Genomic DNA, 11,614 nt, shown 5'->3' with positions numbered 1-11,614 from the left:
GGTCATTAAAAATCCCAGGATGTCTTTCGAAAAGAGTAGAGGTGTGACCTCGGCATCCTGGCTCAATTCGCCCATTGGCCTCGGACCATCATGGCCTCCTAACAGTCCCCATATCTACTGATTGGCTTCATCACTCCGTCTCCTCTCCACCAGTAAGCTGGTGTGTGGTGGGCGTTCTGGCGCACTATGGCTGCCGTCGCATCATCCAGGTGGATGCTGCACACTGGTGGTGGATGAGGAGATACCCCCTGTCTATGTAAAGCGCTTTGAGTGCTAGAAAAGCGCTATATAAATGTAAGGAATTATTATTATTATTAATTATTATTAAAAAGGGACAAATTAATGCAGACCTACTGCAAATAAGAAATGGTCCTTTGACCTCAAAAAGGAAGAGGCGTATCATGGGTCTGTGGCCCCAGAAAGTTATACAATATCCAGCTGTTGTTTGTAATGAATCTATGACTGTGGAACATTCCTTTACTCTGTTATAGTTAAAGTAACTCTAAGAATTTGCCTTTTTTTAAAAAAATGAAACAGTACTATTTATTTATATACATGTGACAAAAAATTTTAACCAGTGTAATTTATTTACATGGCAAATATGATTATTTACACATCTGTAAATCATTTACACAGAGTATTAATACAGGTATCAATACATGTACATTAAGTACATCAAAATCATTCATGCATGTACTGATACATTTGCAATAATATTGCATTTTAAAAAATGTGGAAATGATAATCATCCAGAAACACATATCAGAAAGCATATATCTAATCTTACTGACTTTGTATTGTTCTAACGTGAGGACACACACATACGGTATGGACAAGGAACATTTGTGAACCAAATCTCTCCCTCCAAACTGGGTTCCTCTCCTGGACATTTGGAGATGGTGAATTGCTGCAGCAGAGAGGTGAAGAACAGGAAGATCACCTGACGAGCCAGCTGCTCTCCCAAACACGCTCGCTTACCTGTGAGCAGAAATCACGCGTTGTTTTTTGTGTCAGAAAAAATGACACAGATTAAATTGTACATTATTGCACTAGTTAGTTTTGTATTCATTTATAAAAGCTTAAAGCCACATGACAGGAACTTAGGTACAAGAAGTTTCAAAGTGTGTGCTATAGTTTTGTTCTTCTGTACTAGTCCACAATAAGATAATTACAAGCAAATAACACACTGAGATGTTATATGTGAATATTTATAAAATATTACCTGCTGAAAAAGGCAGAAAAGCATCTCTTTTGCGAAACTGGCCATTTTCATTCAGGAAGTGTCCTGGGTTAAAGGTGTCTGGTGTCTCCCATTCATTTGGATCATGCAGGACTGAAGACAGGCTTGTTGAAATAGAGGTGCCCTAAAAAAGAAGGAATCAAAACTGCTGATTTGTGCAGCAATCAACGAATTATAGTCTTTAGAATAGAATAGAATAGAATAGAATAGAATAGAATAGAATAGAATAGAATAGAATAGAATAGAATAGAATAGAATAAAACTTGTACCTTAGGAATGAAGAATCCTCCTACTGTTGTGTCTTTAGCAGCTTTTTTAGGGAATCCCAGTGGAACAACATCTCCAAATCTTTGAATCTCATGGATAACAGCCTCAGTGTAGGGCATATCAACTCTGTCAGCCAAACAGGGTTGACGCGACTGTCCAATCACCCGGTCTATCTCTGCATGTACCTTTTCTGAATGGGAAACACAAGTTAGACATTAAGTGATGACAATGTGGTGACAATATGTCTATTAAAAAAGTGAATTAATTAAAAACAGTCTCACTCTGTATTTCTGGATATTTGATCATTAAAAGCAGACCCCAGCGTAATGTCGAAGCAGAGGTCTCTGTCCCGGCCTCTATCATGTCTAAGCAAGATATCACTAACCCTTCTACGTTAAAACCAGCCTCAGGGTCACTCTTTTTCTGTGAAAAAGAAAAAAGAAAAAAATTAATTTTACAAAATTCTAATTCAAAAGGAAAATTCCCCCTTTACTTACTGTACCTTTTCCATTTCAGTCAGGTAGTTGTCTATAAAGTCACGTGGGTTTGAAGGGTCCCAGTCCTCTCTGTGTTTAATGATCTCTCCTCTTAGGAAGTCTGTTATGTGCTTATAGTTTGAAAACATAGTCTGATGGGGTCCAGGTAAGTATTCCAAGAGCCAAGGACACACATTATACAGCTGTGAAAGATGATATAGGCTAGTTAATGGTTAATACAGATTTTTTATCATAATCAGCTAATAGGTTATGAAAAAAGTGTCAAAGAATGCTGTTATGAATCAGTACCTGTGCTCTAGGAGAGCCCGCTATTTGAACACATTCATTGTCAAGACGCAGTATTCTTTGGTAATATTCATCATGATAGTCAAAGCGTTGTCCAAATGTCAAACAGGCAACAGTATTTGAGACAGCGCTATTTAAGATGGCCATAGGGTTGAAGGGTCCTGTTTGGGAGAAACCATGGATATTTCCATGGTTAGGATAGTTTTCATTCTTCTTTACCCCAATGAACTAGAATTCTCCAGTTAGCGAGATATTTACACCATACCCTTTTCTGTCTTAAAGGCATCACAGAGATAGACAGACTCTTGTTGAATGCTGTTCTCAAGGATTTTCTTCTCCTCTCCAAACATCCGTAAATGGAGGCCTGCAAACTTCCTATGTGTCCGCCACTGGTATCCATTACTCATTGTTAAACCTACATAATGCCATACAGATTAAACTTGATTATCAGTAATAAATCACCAGCTTAATTTTAGCCATGAAGGTCATTGTGGTTAGTGTACATACCAGTTCCCTTATAAATTTTGTGAAACAGAGGGACATGTGGACGCTCAACAAAACTGTCATTCTGAGTAACGAGGGCCTCCTTCACTGTTTTATATCCCGACACAACTACCAATTTCTCACTGCCCACTCTTAAGCTGAAGATGTTCCCGTAGACTTCAGCCAACTGAAATTGAAAATGTTTCTTTTATTTTGTTTACGGTATATCAGTTAGGAATATTAATAGTTAAAATATTTTCTAAGTCAAGAAACAGGACAATAAATGAAACTATCTCTAAAAGCTGACAGACTTGACACAGACATGCAAAAACAACAACAACAAACATGAATTTAGCTCCCACCTTATTAATTGTCTTAAAATCCATCTTAGTGAAGACAGTTCCCAGGAATGGCAGAGGCCATGGTCCTGGAGGGAAATTGGAAGGATTCCTATTTTTGATCATATCAGCAAGGACCAGAAATACAAAAAATAAAATGATCCAGCTTTTAAAATCAAAGCTGTCATAGATCAGGTCCAGGATCATTGTGGTAGAGGAAATGACAGGTTCACTTTGTCTAATTTCTACTCAGTGGTCTGTATTTATATAAGTACAGAACTGGGAAACATAAATACTGGAGGGGAGGAGTAGAGACATAGGCGGAGCATGGAAATGGCTGGGGAAGGCTTAGTTCCCCCTCCTCACGGGGATTTATGGCAAAAATGAAACACTAAATTGGACAAAAACGCTCCTGCACAAACAAATTAAGTCTATTGCTGACTAAGTGTCGATTGCGACATTAGATTAAGATCTGGTAATTTTGCACCGTATTTCATTTCAGCCGTTTTTACAGTTTTGCGCATTATAACCAATCCCACGCTATTCTGTTGATTTTAGGAATGCAATGGCCAATCAGATGCGTTCAGATGAGTTATCACTGAAACTCATCAGCTTTGTTGAGTGCGTGCGCGTTCGCTGACTAAAAACCGGACTTTTGCGAATACTCTCGTCAAGAACAACACAACGCAGATGTACGTACAATGTAAATAAGAGGTTCGTTTCGCAGTGTAGACAGCTAAAGTGATTTTAAGGACAGTTTTTTTACAGTCCTTAAACTCGCGATGTATCAAAGTAAGTGATAATGTCACTTTCTGTAGACTGTGTAACTTATTCGACTTTTGAATAACCGTGAAAATGAAACGTTATAAATATACATTTCTAATGCTTGAATTAAATTGTAATAACGTTAAATACAAATTCAGTCCCATTAAACATATTTTATTAGCATATATGAAACCCATGTAGCCTATGGTTCTTGCCTAAAAAGATGATGTTTGTATTTAATACATTTGGCTGCTTTTAGCCTTATACCCTGGAGCTGCTTCACCCTCCACCTATGAGTACAGAGATATTACATAAGGCACTCCAGGTTCCACGAAGTTGGAGAACAGAAGCCTATGGAAGCACATTTATCAAAGTTAATCTTTAAAGATAAGAACAAATGATTACAAACACGTGGGCAACATCACAGTTCTGCCTGACGTGTCAAAAGTTTCTCTGGAGGTTTTTCAAACTCTTCATATTTTCTTTCTGCAGCTTTAATCATATACAGTATGTAGCCTACATATAGAAATGGACTGTTCTTTATCTTTTTTCATACACATTTCATATACATTGAATGAATAAGTAGTTGAGAAGTTTGGGGAGGTAATAAGGCACCCTTGTTTTGCTCTATTTCTCTTATTCTCTCAAGAGATGTTGTGAAAGGTAGCCTACTACTAATACTGCTCAATTTTCAGTCTAAGAGGTCTGTAAGTGTAAACTTTAGTACACCTTTTAACACTCGATGCAATTAAAATACTTTTAAAAAAATTCTGTAGAAAGATTTGACTAAACAAACAAACTCATTAAAAAGGGACAATTAATGCAGAAGTTCTGCAAATCAGAAACTGACATTTGACCTACACTCAAAAAGGAAGAGGCGTTTCATGGGTCTGGGGCCCCAGAAAGTTATACAATACCCAGCTGTTGTTTGTAATGAATCTGTGACTGTGAAACATCCCTTTACTCTGTTATAGTTAAAGTATGTGTGTAGTCTGTACAGCACCCCAGCTGTTGTTAGTAATGAATCTGACTGTGAAACATTCCTTCACTCTGTTATAAAGTAACTCTAAGAATTTGCCTTTTTAAAACGAAACAGTTATATTTATCTATATTTATCCATTTAAAAAAAGAGATATTTCATGTGACAAATTTTCCACTAGTGTCATTTATTTACATGAAAAATATTATTATTTACACATCTGTAAATCATTTAGTGCATTAATGGATGTATCAATACATGTACTTTTTATACATCAATATCATTGCATGCACTGATACATTTATATTTATATTTTAAAACCAAGTTTGCAACAATGTTGTATTTTGCAAAATATGGAAATAATGCTAACATAAAAGATCATTTTACTGACTTTTGGTCTAACATTTGGACATTTGGAGATGGTGAATTGCTGCTGCAGAGAGGTGAAGAACAGGACGATCATGATTACATTTTATTAATAAAGGTAAATTTTTTGACAGCCTCACTAGCATTACAGAGGTTCAGCTGTTTTCTATATTATTTTCCAGTAACAAGCTATGATTATAAGAGTATAATGAAAAGCAGGAGCATGACTGATTTTAATATTTTTAATATTAATATTTTTATTTATTATTTTAAATGATACATTATAGCATTAGTTTAATAAGCATATTGCCCTTTTAATTCACGTACATCAAGTTTCAAAAGTGTGTGCTAAATTTCATCTTCTGTACTTGTCCACAGAAAGATAATCAAATGTGAATGTTAAGAAAATATTACTTGCTAAAAAAGGCAGAAAAGCATCTCTTTTCCGAAACTCTTTTCCATTTTCATTCAGCAAATGTCCTGAGTTAAAGGTGTCTGGTGTCTCCCATTCATTTTGATCATGCAAGATTTGTTGAAATAGAGGTGCCCTAAAAAAGAAAGAATCAAAACTACTGATTTGTGCAGCAACCAACGAGGACTATATTCTTTAGAATTGCATGCAAATATCAGATTATTATGTATATATGTTTTAAAATGCATATATCTGTATTTCAATCAAGACTGGACTTGGACTAGTCTTTGGAATAGAATAGAATAGAATAAATTAGAATAGAATAGAATAGAATAGAATACATTAGGAATGAAGAATCCTTTTTTAGGGATTCCCAGTGGAACAACATTAATTAATCATTTACAAATGACAGGTTCACTTTGTCTTATTGGAACTCTATAGTGGTTATTGGTGCTTATTGGTATAAATAATTTTGTATAGCACTGGGAAATGTAAATACTGGCCAGGAGGAGTTTAAAGAGATATTACATAAGGCACTCCAGATTCCACAGAGTTGGAGAACAGTAGCCTATGGAAACACATGTATCAAAGTAAATGTTTAAAGATAAGAACAATTTATTACAAACACGTGGGCAACTTTGCAATTCTGCGTGATATGTCTATATTTGACTAGAGGTTTTTCAAACTGTGTTAATATTTTCTTTCTGCTTTAATCATACATGTCCTTTTGGCTTGTCTTTTTACTTTTTTCTGTGCTTTCATATACCTTGGTACATATAATTTGTAAAATAATTGCAAGCTCATTATGGAGTACAAGGGTAAATTATTAATTTGAACCTAAGCAACATGCATGATGTTGCAATGATGCTGCATTTTGAAAACAGAGATATTTATTGTGATTGATGCTGATTTATTTACATAAACATGAAATGTACACAGCAAATAATACACGTTATACAACTTTTATTCATAAAATTAGATATACATGACATACATTTGTACATCAGAACAAATAGGTATTAGTATAAAAACATTGAAGATAAACCATGACTGTGTAGCCTACTTAATGATAACATAAAGAATGAATACTTAGATAATAGATATTCTATCATAGCAGATATATATATGTAAGCATGATACAAAAAATGTATGTGTATCCTCTAACGTGAGGATAGACACATACGGTAGGAAGCAGGAGCATACGTGAACCATATCTCTCCCTCCAAACTGGGTTCCTCTCCTGGACATTTGGAGATGGTGAATTGCTGCAGCAGAGAGGTGAAGTATAAGAAGAGCTCCTGACGAGCCAGCTGCTCTCCCAAACACGCTCGCTTACCTGTGAGCAGATGCCATCAGCGGACGTTAAAATCAGAATGTGGCACAGACAAATATCATTTTCTCACCTGAAGTCAACAAAAAAGGATTAAACACTTTCTGAGAAGTCATCAGATGGAGTGTTTGCACATAACCTGCTGAAAAGGGCAGGAACGCATCTCTTTTCCGAAACCGGCCATTTTCACTCAGGAAGTGTCCTGGGTTAAAGGTGTCTGGTGTCTCCCATTCATTTGGATCATGCAGGACTGAAGACAGGTTTACTGTAATAGAGGTCCCCTAATAAAGAAGGAATGAAAACGTCACTGTTCTAGACAGGACCCCTACCCTAAATAGAATATAAGTGAATAGAACTGAATAGATGTCATACCTTAGGAATGAAGAAATCTCCTAGTTTTGTGTCTTTAACAGCTTTTTTAGGGAATCCCAGTGGGACGACATCTCCAAATCTTTGAATCTCATGGATAACAGCCTCAGTGTAGGGCATATCAACTCTGTCAGCCAAACAGGGTTGACGCGACTGTCCAATCACCCTGTCTATCTCTGCATGTACCTTTTCTGATTGGGAAATATAATATTACTTATACAGTGTGTGTTTTATATAAGCTTATTCATGGAAAGCTCCTGGACCTGATGCATTTTCAAGCCAACTTAAAGATGACATATCCGACATGCTTCAAAAGAATAACAATTATTATTCCTGCTATGGGAATCAATACTTACCTTGGATGTCTGGGTACTTCATCATAAAAAGCAAACCCCAGCGCAATGTCGTAGTTGCGGTTTCTGTCCCGGCCTCAATCAGGTCTAGACAAGTCACCACTAATCCTTCAATGTTAAAACCAGCCTCAGGGTCACTCTTTTTCTGCAAAAGTGGGATTCGGTACAAAAATATGCAAAACTGCCTTAAGTTGAAGTCTCATGGCAGTATCAAAACAGATGTCAAGAAATGTGTATTTTTAAAACATTAAAATAAAAGGCCACTTTAGTTACCTTTTCCATTTCAGTCAGGTAGTTGTCTATTAAGTCACGTGGGTTTGAAGGGTCCCAGTCCTCTTTGTGTTTAATGATCTCTTCTCTCAGGAAGTCTGTTATTTGCTTATAATTGGAAAAAATTGTCTGATGGGGGCCAGGCAAGTATTCCAAGACCCAAGGACACACATTATACAGCTGTGAAAGATGACATAATGGGTGATGAATACATTTTTTTATATAATTAACTCACAGCTTATGAAAGTAGTGTCTATGGATGCTGTTATGAATCAGTACCTGTGCTCTAGGAGAGCCTATTAACTGAATGCATTCAGTGTCAAGACGCAGAATTCTTTGGTAATATTCATCATGATAGTCAAAGCGTTGTCCAAATATTAAGCAGGAGATGATATTTGAGACAGCACTGTTTAAGGTGACCATGGGGTTAAAAGGTCCTGTTTGAGAGAAGGAAAAAAATATATATTACATATATAAATTTTTATCTCCAATTTTTTTTTTATTCCATTCATTAAATAAGCCAGACATTTAAGACCATACCCTTTTCTGCCCTAAAAGCATTACAAAGGTGGACACATTCTTGTTGTATTCTGAACTCAAGACTTTTCTTTCCATCTCCAAATGCCCGCAAATGGGAGACAGCAAACTTCCTGTGCATCCGCCACAGGTAACCATTACTCAGTATCGTACCTTGATAATATGCATGAATGAATGAATTACAATAACTAAATGAGTACTTAGAGAGAATAATTAACCTTAATTTTAAGCATAAAGGTACTTACCAATTCCTTTAAAAACTTTGTGAAATAGAGGGACATTTGGACGATCAACAAAACTGTCAATCTGAGTAATGAGAGCCTCCTTTACCATTTTATATCCAGAAACAATTATCATTTTCTCACTGCCCACTCTTAGGCTGAATATGGTCCCATAGACTTCAGCCAGCTGAAATTCAAAATATTAACAGGTATATACACGGACAACCTGATAACATATCCACTGACTGTTTTTAATCGAGAAACAATACTGTCTAAAAAGAACATTAACATTAACATGCAAATAAACAAATTATGCAATTTCCTCCTACCTTATTCACGTTCCTAAAATCTATCTCAGTGAAAACATTTCCCAGGAATGGTAGAGGCCAGGGTCCTGGGGGGAATCTGGAAGGATTCCTATATTTGATGATATCTACAAGAAGCAGTAAAACAAAACTTAAAATGATCCAGCTTTTAAAATCAAAGCTTTCATATATAAATTGAAGAATCATGGTGCTGAAGAAAAATATCACGTTCCCTTTGTCAGAGAGTATTAAATGCTGGAATCTACAGTTGGCAAATTTTTCAGCTAGACAGGGAAACAGGGTTGTAGTTCGGGAATGCAACTGGCCCCGCCTTTCACTCAACGACTGCAGACCCCTCTCCCCGATTAATGCTTGGGAGGCCCTCCTGAAAGATGTAAACATTGCAGGAAAGGCGTGGAGAAATATTCCAGGAAGGGAGAAACAGAACCATACTAACTACATATAAATATTATGAACACATACATTTGTCAAGAGAATCTTTAAGAACATTATCTTGGATTTCATATACTTGACAATCATTTCCTATTTCAAAACAGTGTTAAAGAGTGAATCAGGTCATTCTCAGTAACCTGCAATGTCTCTTGTGCCCCACTAGCCATTTCATTTAGTTTCTTTTAAATTCATCATAAATGAATTAATCACTGATTAGTTGTGGTCTTTAGCAGGTTACATACAGTCATGGCCAAAACTTTTGCAGGTGACATAACTTTTGTGTTTTGCAAAGTTTGCTGCTTAAACTTGTGTGTTGTTTGTTTACATTGTTTCTAGATTATTGTTTAGAGTGATGCACTTTAAATAATTGCTAAAAAAAAAAAAAAAATCACCGTTTTTTGATCCTGACACAAAATGACCAGTTTACATTAATTAGCTAATCATATCAGCAGCACATGTGAAAGAGTGAAAAAGTACTAGTCAGGTGAAATCACGACCATAGCCTACTTATTAGGTTGTAAGAGTAGACTGATTGCTATAAAAGGAGGAAAGAAGCGATTCCAATCATTGGCTGCACCCGAAAACAGGCAGCTGACTTGCGAAGACACCTCGGGAAACAGTTTTGGAAAAGCTTCTGAGGCAGCCTAACATACGTCATAGTTAGGTTACAAGCTGCTCTTTACCGCCACCTGGTGCATTCAGTCAGTGATTTCATTTAATAATAATAATCAAATACGGCATGTAGTAACTCTTATGATGATTTTTGAAGAACTCGACGAACTCGCTCGCCAAAGGTCTGTGCACCGGAGGAAAAGACTGAGAATGGCAGCTACTTTTTACTTAAATGGAAGCACAGAGGTAAGTCTAAATTGAAGGTTAGGTAATTGTTCTAATTTTCTAAAATAAAATTATATTATAAATAGCAATACTGTTTTTATTCTATTTTATTATTACAGTTCATTATTGTATATATTTTAAAAAACCCCTAGGCAAATAAATTACACAGTAGCAAGTGTTAGATTTAAAAATATATATATTAGTAAACCATTATTATAGATATTATGCATTCCCAAATTAGCAGTTTTTCCATTGTATTAACTATTCCCAACAGAGCTCACCAGTTTATTCCACTCCTACACATCTTTTTTGAAGGGGTGACACTCAGTCGTGCGTCCATTAGCCTTACAGCCCTTCTCCAGCTTCTGGACCAGAGGCGGGTTCATGAGTGGGGTCCTACCATTGAACTACTGGTCTTCCTTTTCTGGCTGGGCAGTGGAAGCTCCTACTGTGTGGTGTCCAGGGCTGACATGTCCACATCCACTGTTCACCAACTCATCTATCAAGTACTGGGGGCAATGACATGTTTGACACCACATGTGATAAGTGTCCCAAACACCTTGGATGCTACAGAAACCGTAAACTGTTTCCCTCAATCCAGCTGCATGCTGTGACCACAACGCCAGGTTTATTGATTATTGTCTTGGTTGGCTTTCCTGGCTCTGTGCACGACTCCAGAGTCAAGCAGCCTGTAAGAGGGTGGCACAACAGAGGTTTGGAAAAAGATACAAATAAAATTAAGCTTCATTACATGCTTCTTATATTTAAATTGTATTTAAATTATCACTTTGGTGGCTTTACAGGTTTAATGCACATCATGCCAAAGCCCGCTCAGCATTTGGTACCATGAAGGCCAGGTGGAGGGCTATCTTCTTCCACACCCTGGAGGTTGACACATCATTCATCCCAGCCTGCATTCACTGGCCATAAAAACAGTGCTGTGAATAGGTGGAAGTAAGTTTTTGAATATAATTTTTCCTCTTAATTAAAAATTATTAATTGTCAATGAAGCATTATTTGGCATTTAAATGCTTAAGCTTTGGCTGTACGAATTTCCATTGTCCTATAGTGTAATTTACAGATGTGTAACTCTAAGCATATTATTTAATATTTCCTTTGTGAGAATGAATGCTATACAGGGATAGGTTATCTGTATGTTTTCCAGCATGATCGAGCACATCATAAAGCAAGAGTGATAAAGTGGCTCGAAGATCGTTACACTGAAATTTTGAATCCTTGGCCAGACAACTCCCCCGAACTCAATCACATAGAGCAGGGCTTTTCAACTGTTACCCTGCCAATCATCT

General features: G+C 36.5%; 2 protein-coding genes across 2 annotated transcripts; both read right to left on the bottom strand.

The window, feature by feature from the left end:
• Positions 1-526: 526 nt before the first annotated feature.
• Positions 527-3,382, bottom strand: LOC113120976 (cytochrome P450 2J2-like). Its single transcript, XM_026291148.1, has 9 exons — positions 3,135-3,382; positions 2,797-2,959; positions 2,555-2,704; positions 2,293-2,450; positions 2,010-2,186; positions 1,789-1,930; positions 1,510-1,697; positions 1,223-1,364; positions 527-978 (listed from the first exon to the last, which is right to left on the bottom strand). The coding sequence occupies exons 1-9, from the start codon at positions 3,315-3,317 to the stop codon at positions 803-805; spliced, it is 1,479 nt and encodes a 492-aa protein (XP_026146933.1). The 5' UTR covers positions 3,318-3,382; the 3' UTR covers positions 527-802.
• Positions 3,383-6,575: 3,193 nt separating this feature from the next.
• LOC113120974 (cytochrome P450 2J2-like) lies at positions 6,576-10,786 on the bottom strand. The gene is made up of 10 exons (XM_026291146.1): positions 10,589-10,786; positions 9,042-9,402; positions 8,737-8,899; positions 8,495-8,644; positions 8,234-8,391; positions 7,958-8,134; positions 7,688-7,829; positions 7,335-7,522; positions 7,102-7,243; positions 6,576-6,968 (listed from the first exon to the last, which is right to left on the bottom strand). The coding sequence occupies exons 1-10, from the start codon at positions 10,645-10,647 to the stop codon at positions 6,793-6,795; spliced, it is 1,716 nt and encodes a 571-aa protein (XP_026146931.1). The 5' UTR covers positions 10,648-10,786; the 3' UTR covers positions 6,576-6,792.
• Between the last annotated feature and the right edge of the window lie 828 nt (positions 10,787-11,614).

The sequence above is a fragment of the Carassius auratus genome, chromosome 20 (genome assembly GCF_003368295.1).
Source record: "Carassius auratus strain Wakin chromosome 20, ASM336829v1, whole genome shotgun sequence".
Classification (NCBI taxonomy): domain Eukaryota; kingdom Metazoa; phylum Chordata; class Actinopteri; order Cypriniformes; family Cyprinidae; genus Carassius; species Carassius auratus.
The sequence above is the reverse complement of the archived record's forward strand: the minus strand, read 5'-3'. Positions and strand labels throughout refer to the sequence as shown.

Excerpts from the sequence above, each read along its gene's own strand:
- LOC113120976 (XM_026291148.1), bottom strand. The coding sequence starts at position 3,317 with ATGATCCTGGACCTGATCTATGACAGCTTTGATTTTAAAAGCTGGATC. Across the intron at positions 2,451-2,554 it reads TGCCTTTAAGACAGAAAAGG|GACCCTTCAACCCTATGGCC; the intron begins GTATGGTGTAAA and ends TCTCCCAAACAG. Across the intron at positions 2,187-2,292 it reads CGGGCTCTCCTAGAGCACAG|CTGTATAATGTGTGTCCTTG; the intron begins GTACTGATTCAT and ends CATCTTTCACAG.
- LOC113120974 (XM_026291146.1), bottom strand. The coding sequence starts at position 10,647 with ATGGACGCACGACTGAGTGTCACCCCTTCAAAAAAGATGTGTAGGAGT. Across the intron at positions 8,900-9,041 it reads ATTTTAGGAACGTGAATAAG|CTGGCTGAAGTCTATGGGAC; the intron begins GTAGGAGGAAAT and ends TTTGAATTTCAG. Across the intron at positions 7,244-7,334 it reads GAGATTTCTTCATTCCTAAG|GGGACCTCTATTACAGTAAA; the intron begins GTATGACATCTA and ends CTTCTTTATTAG.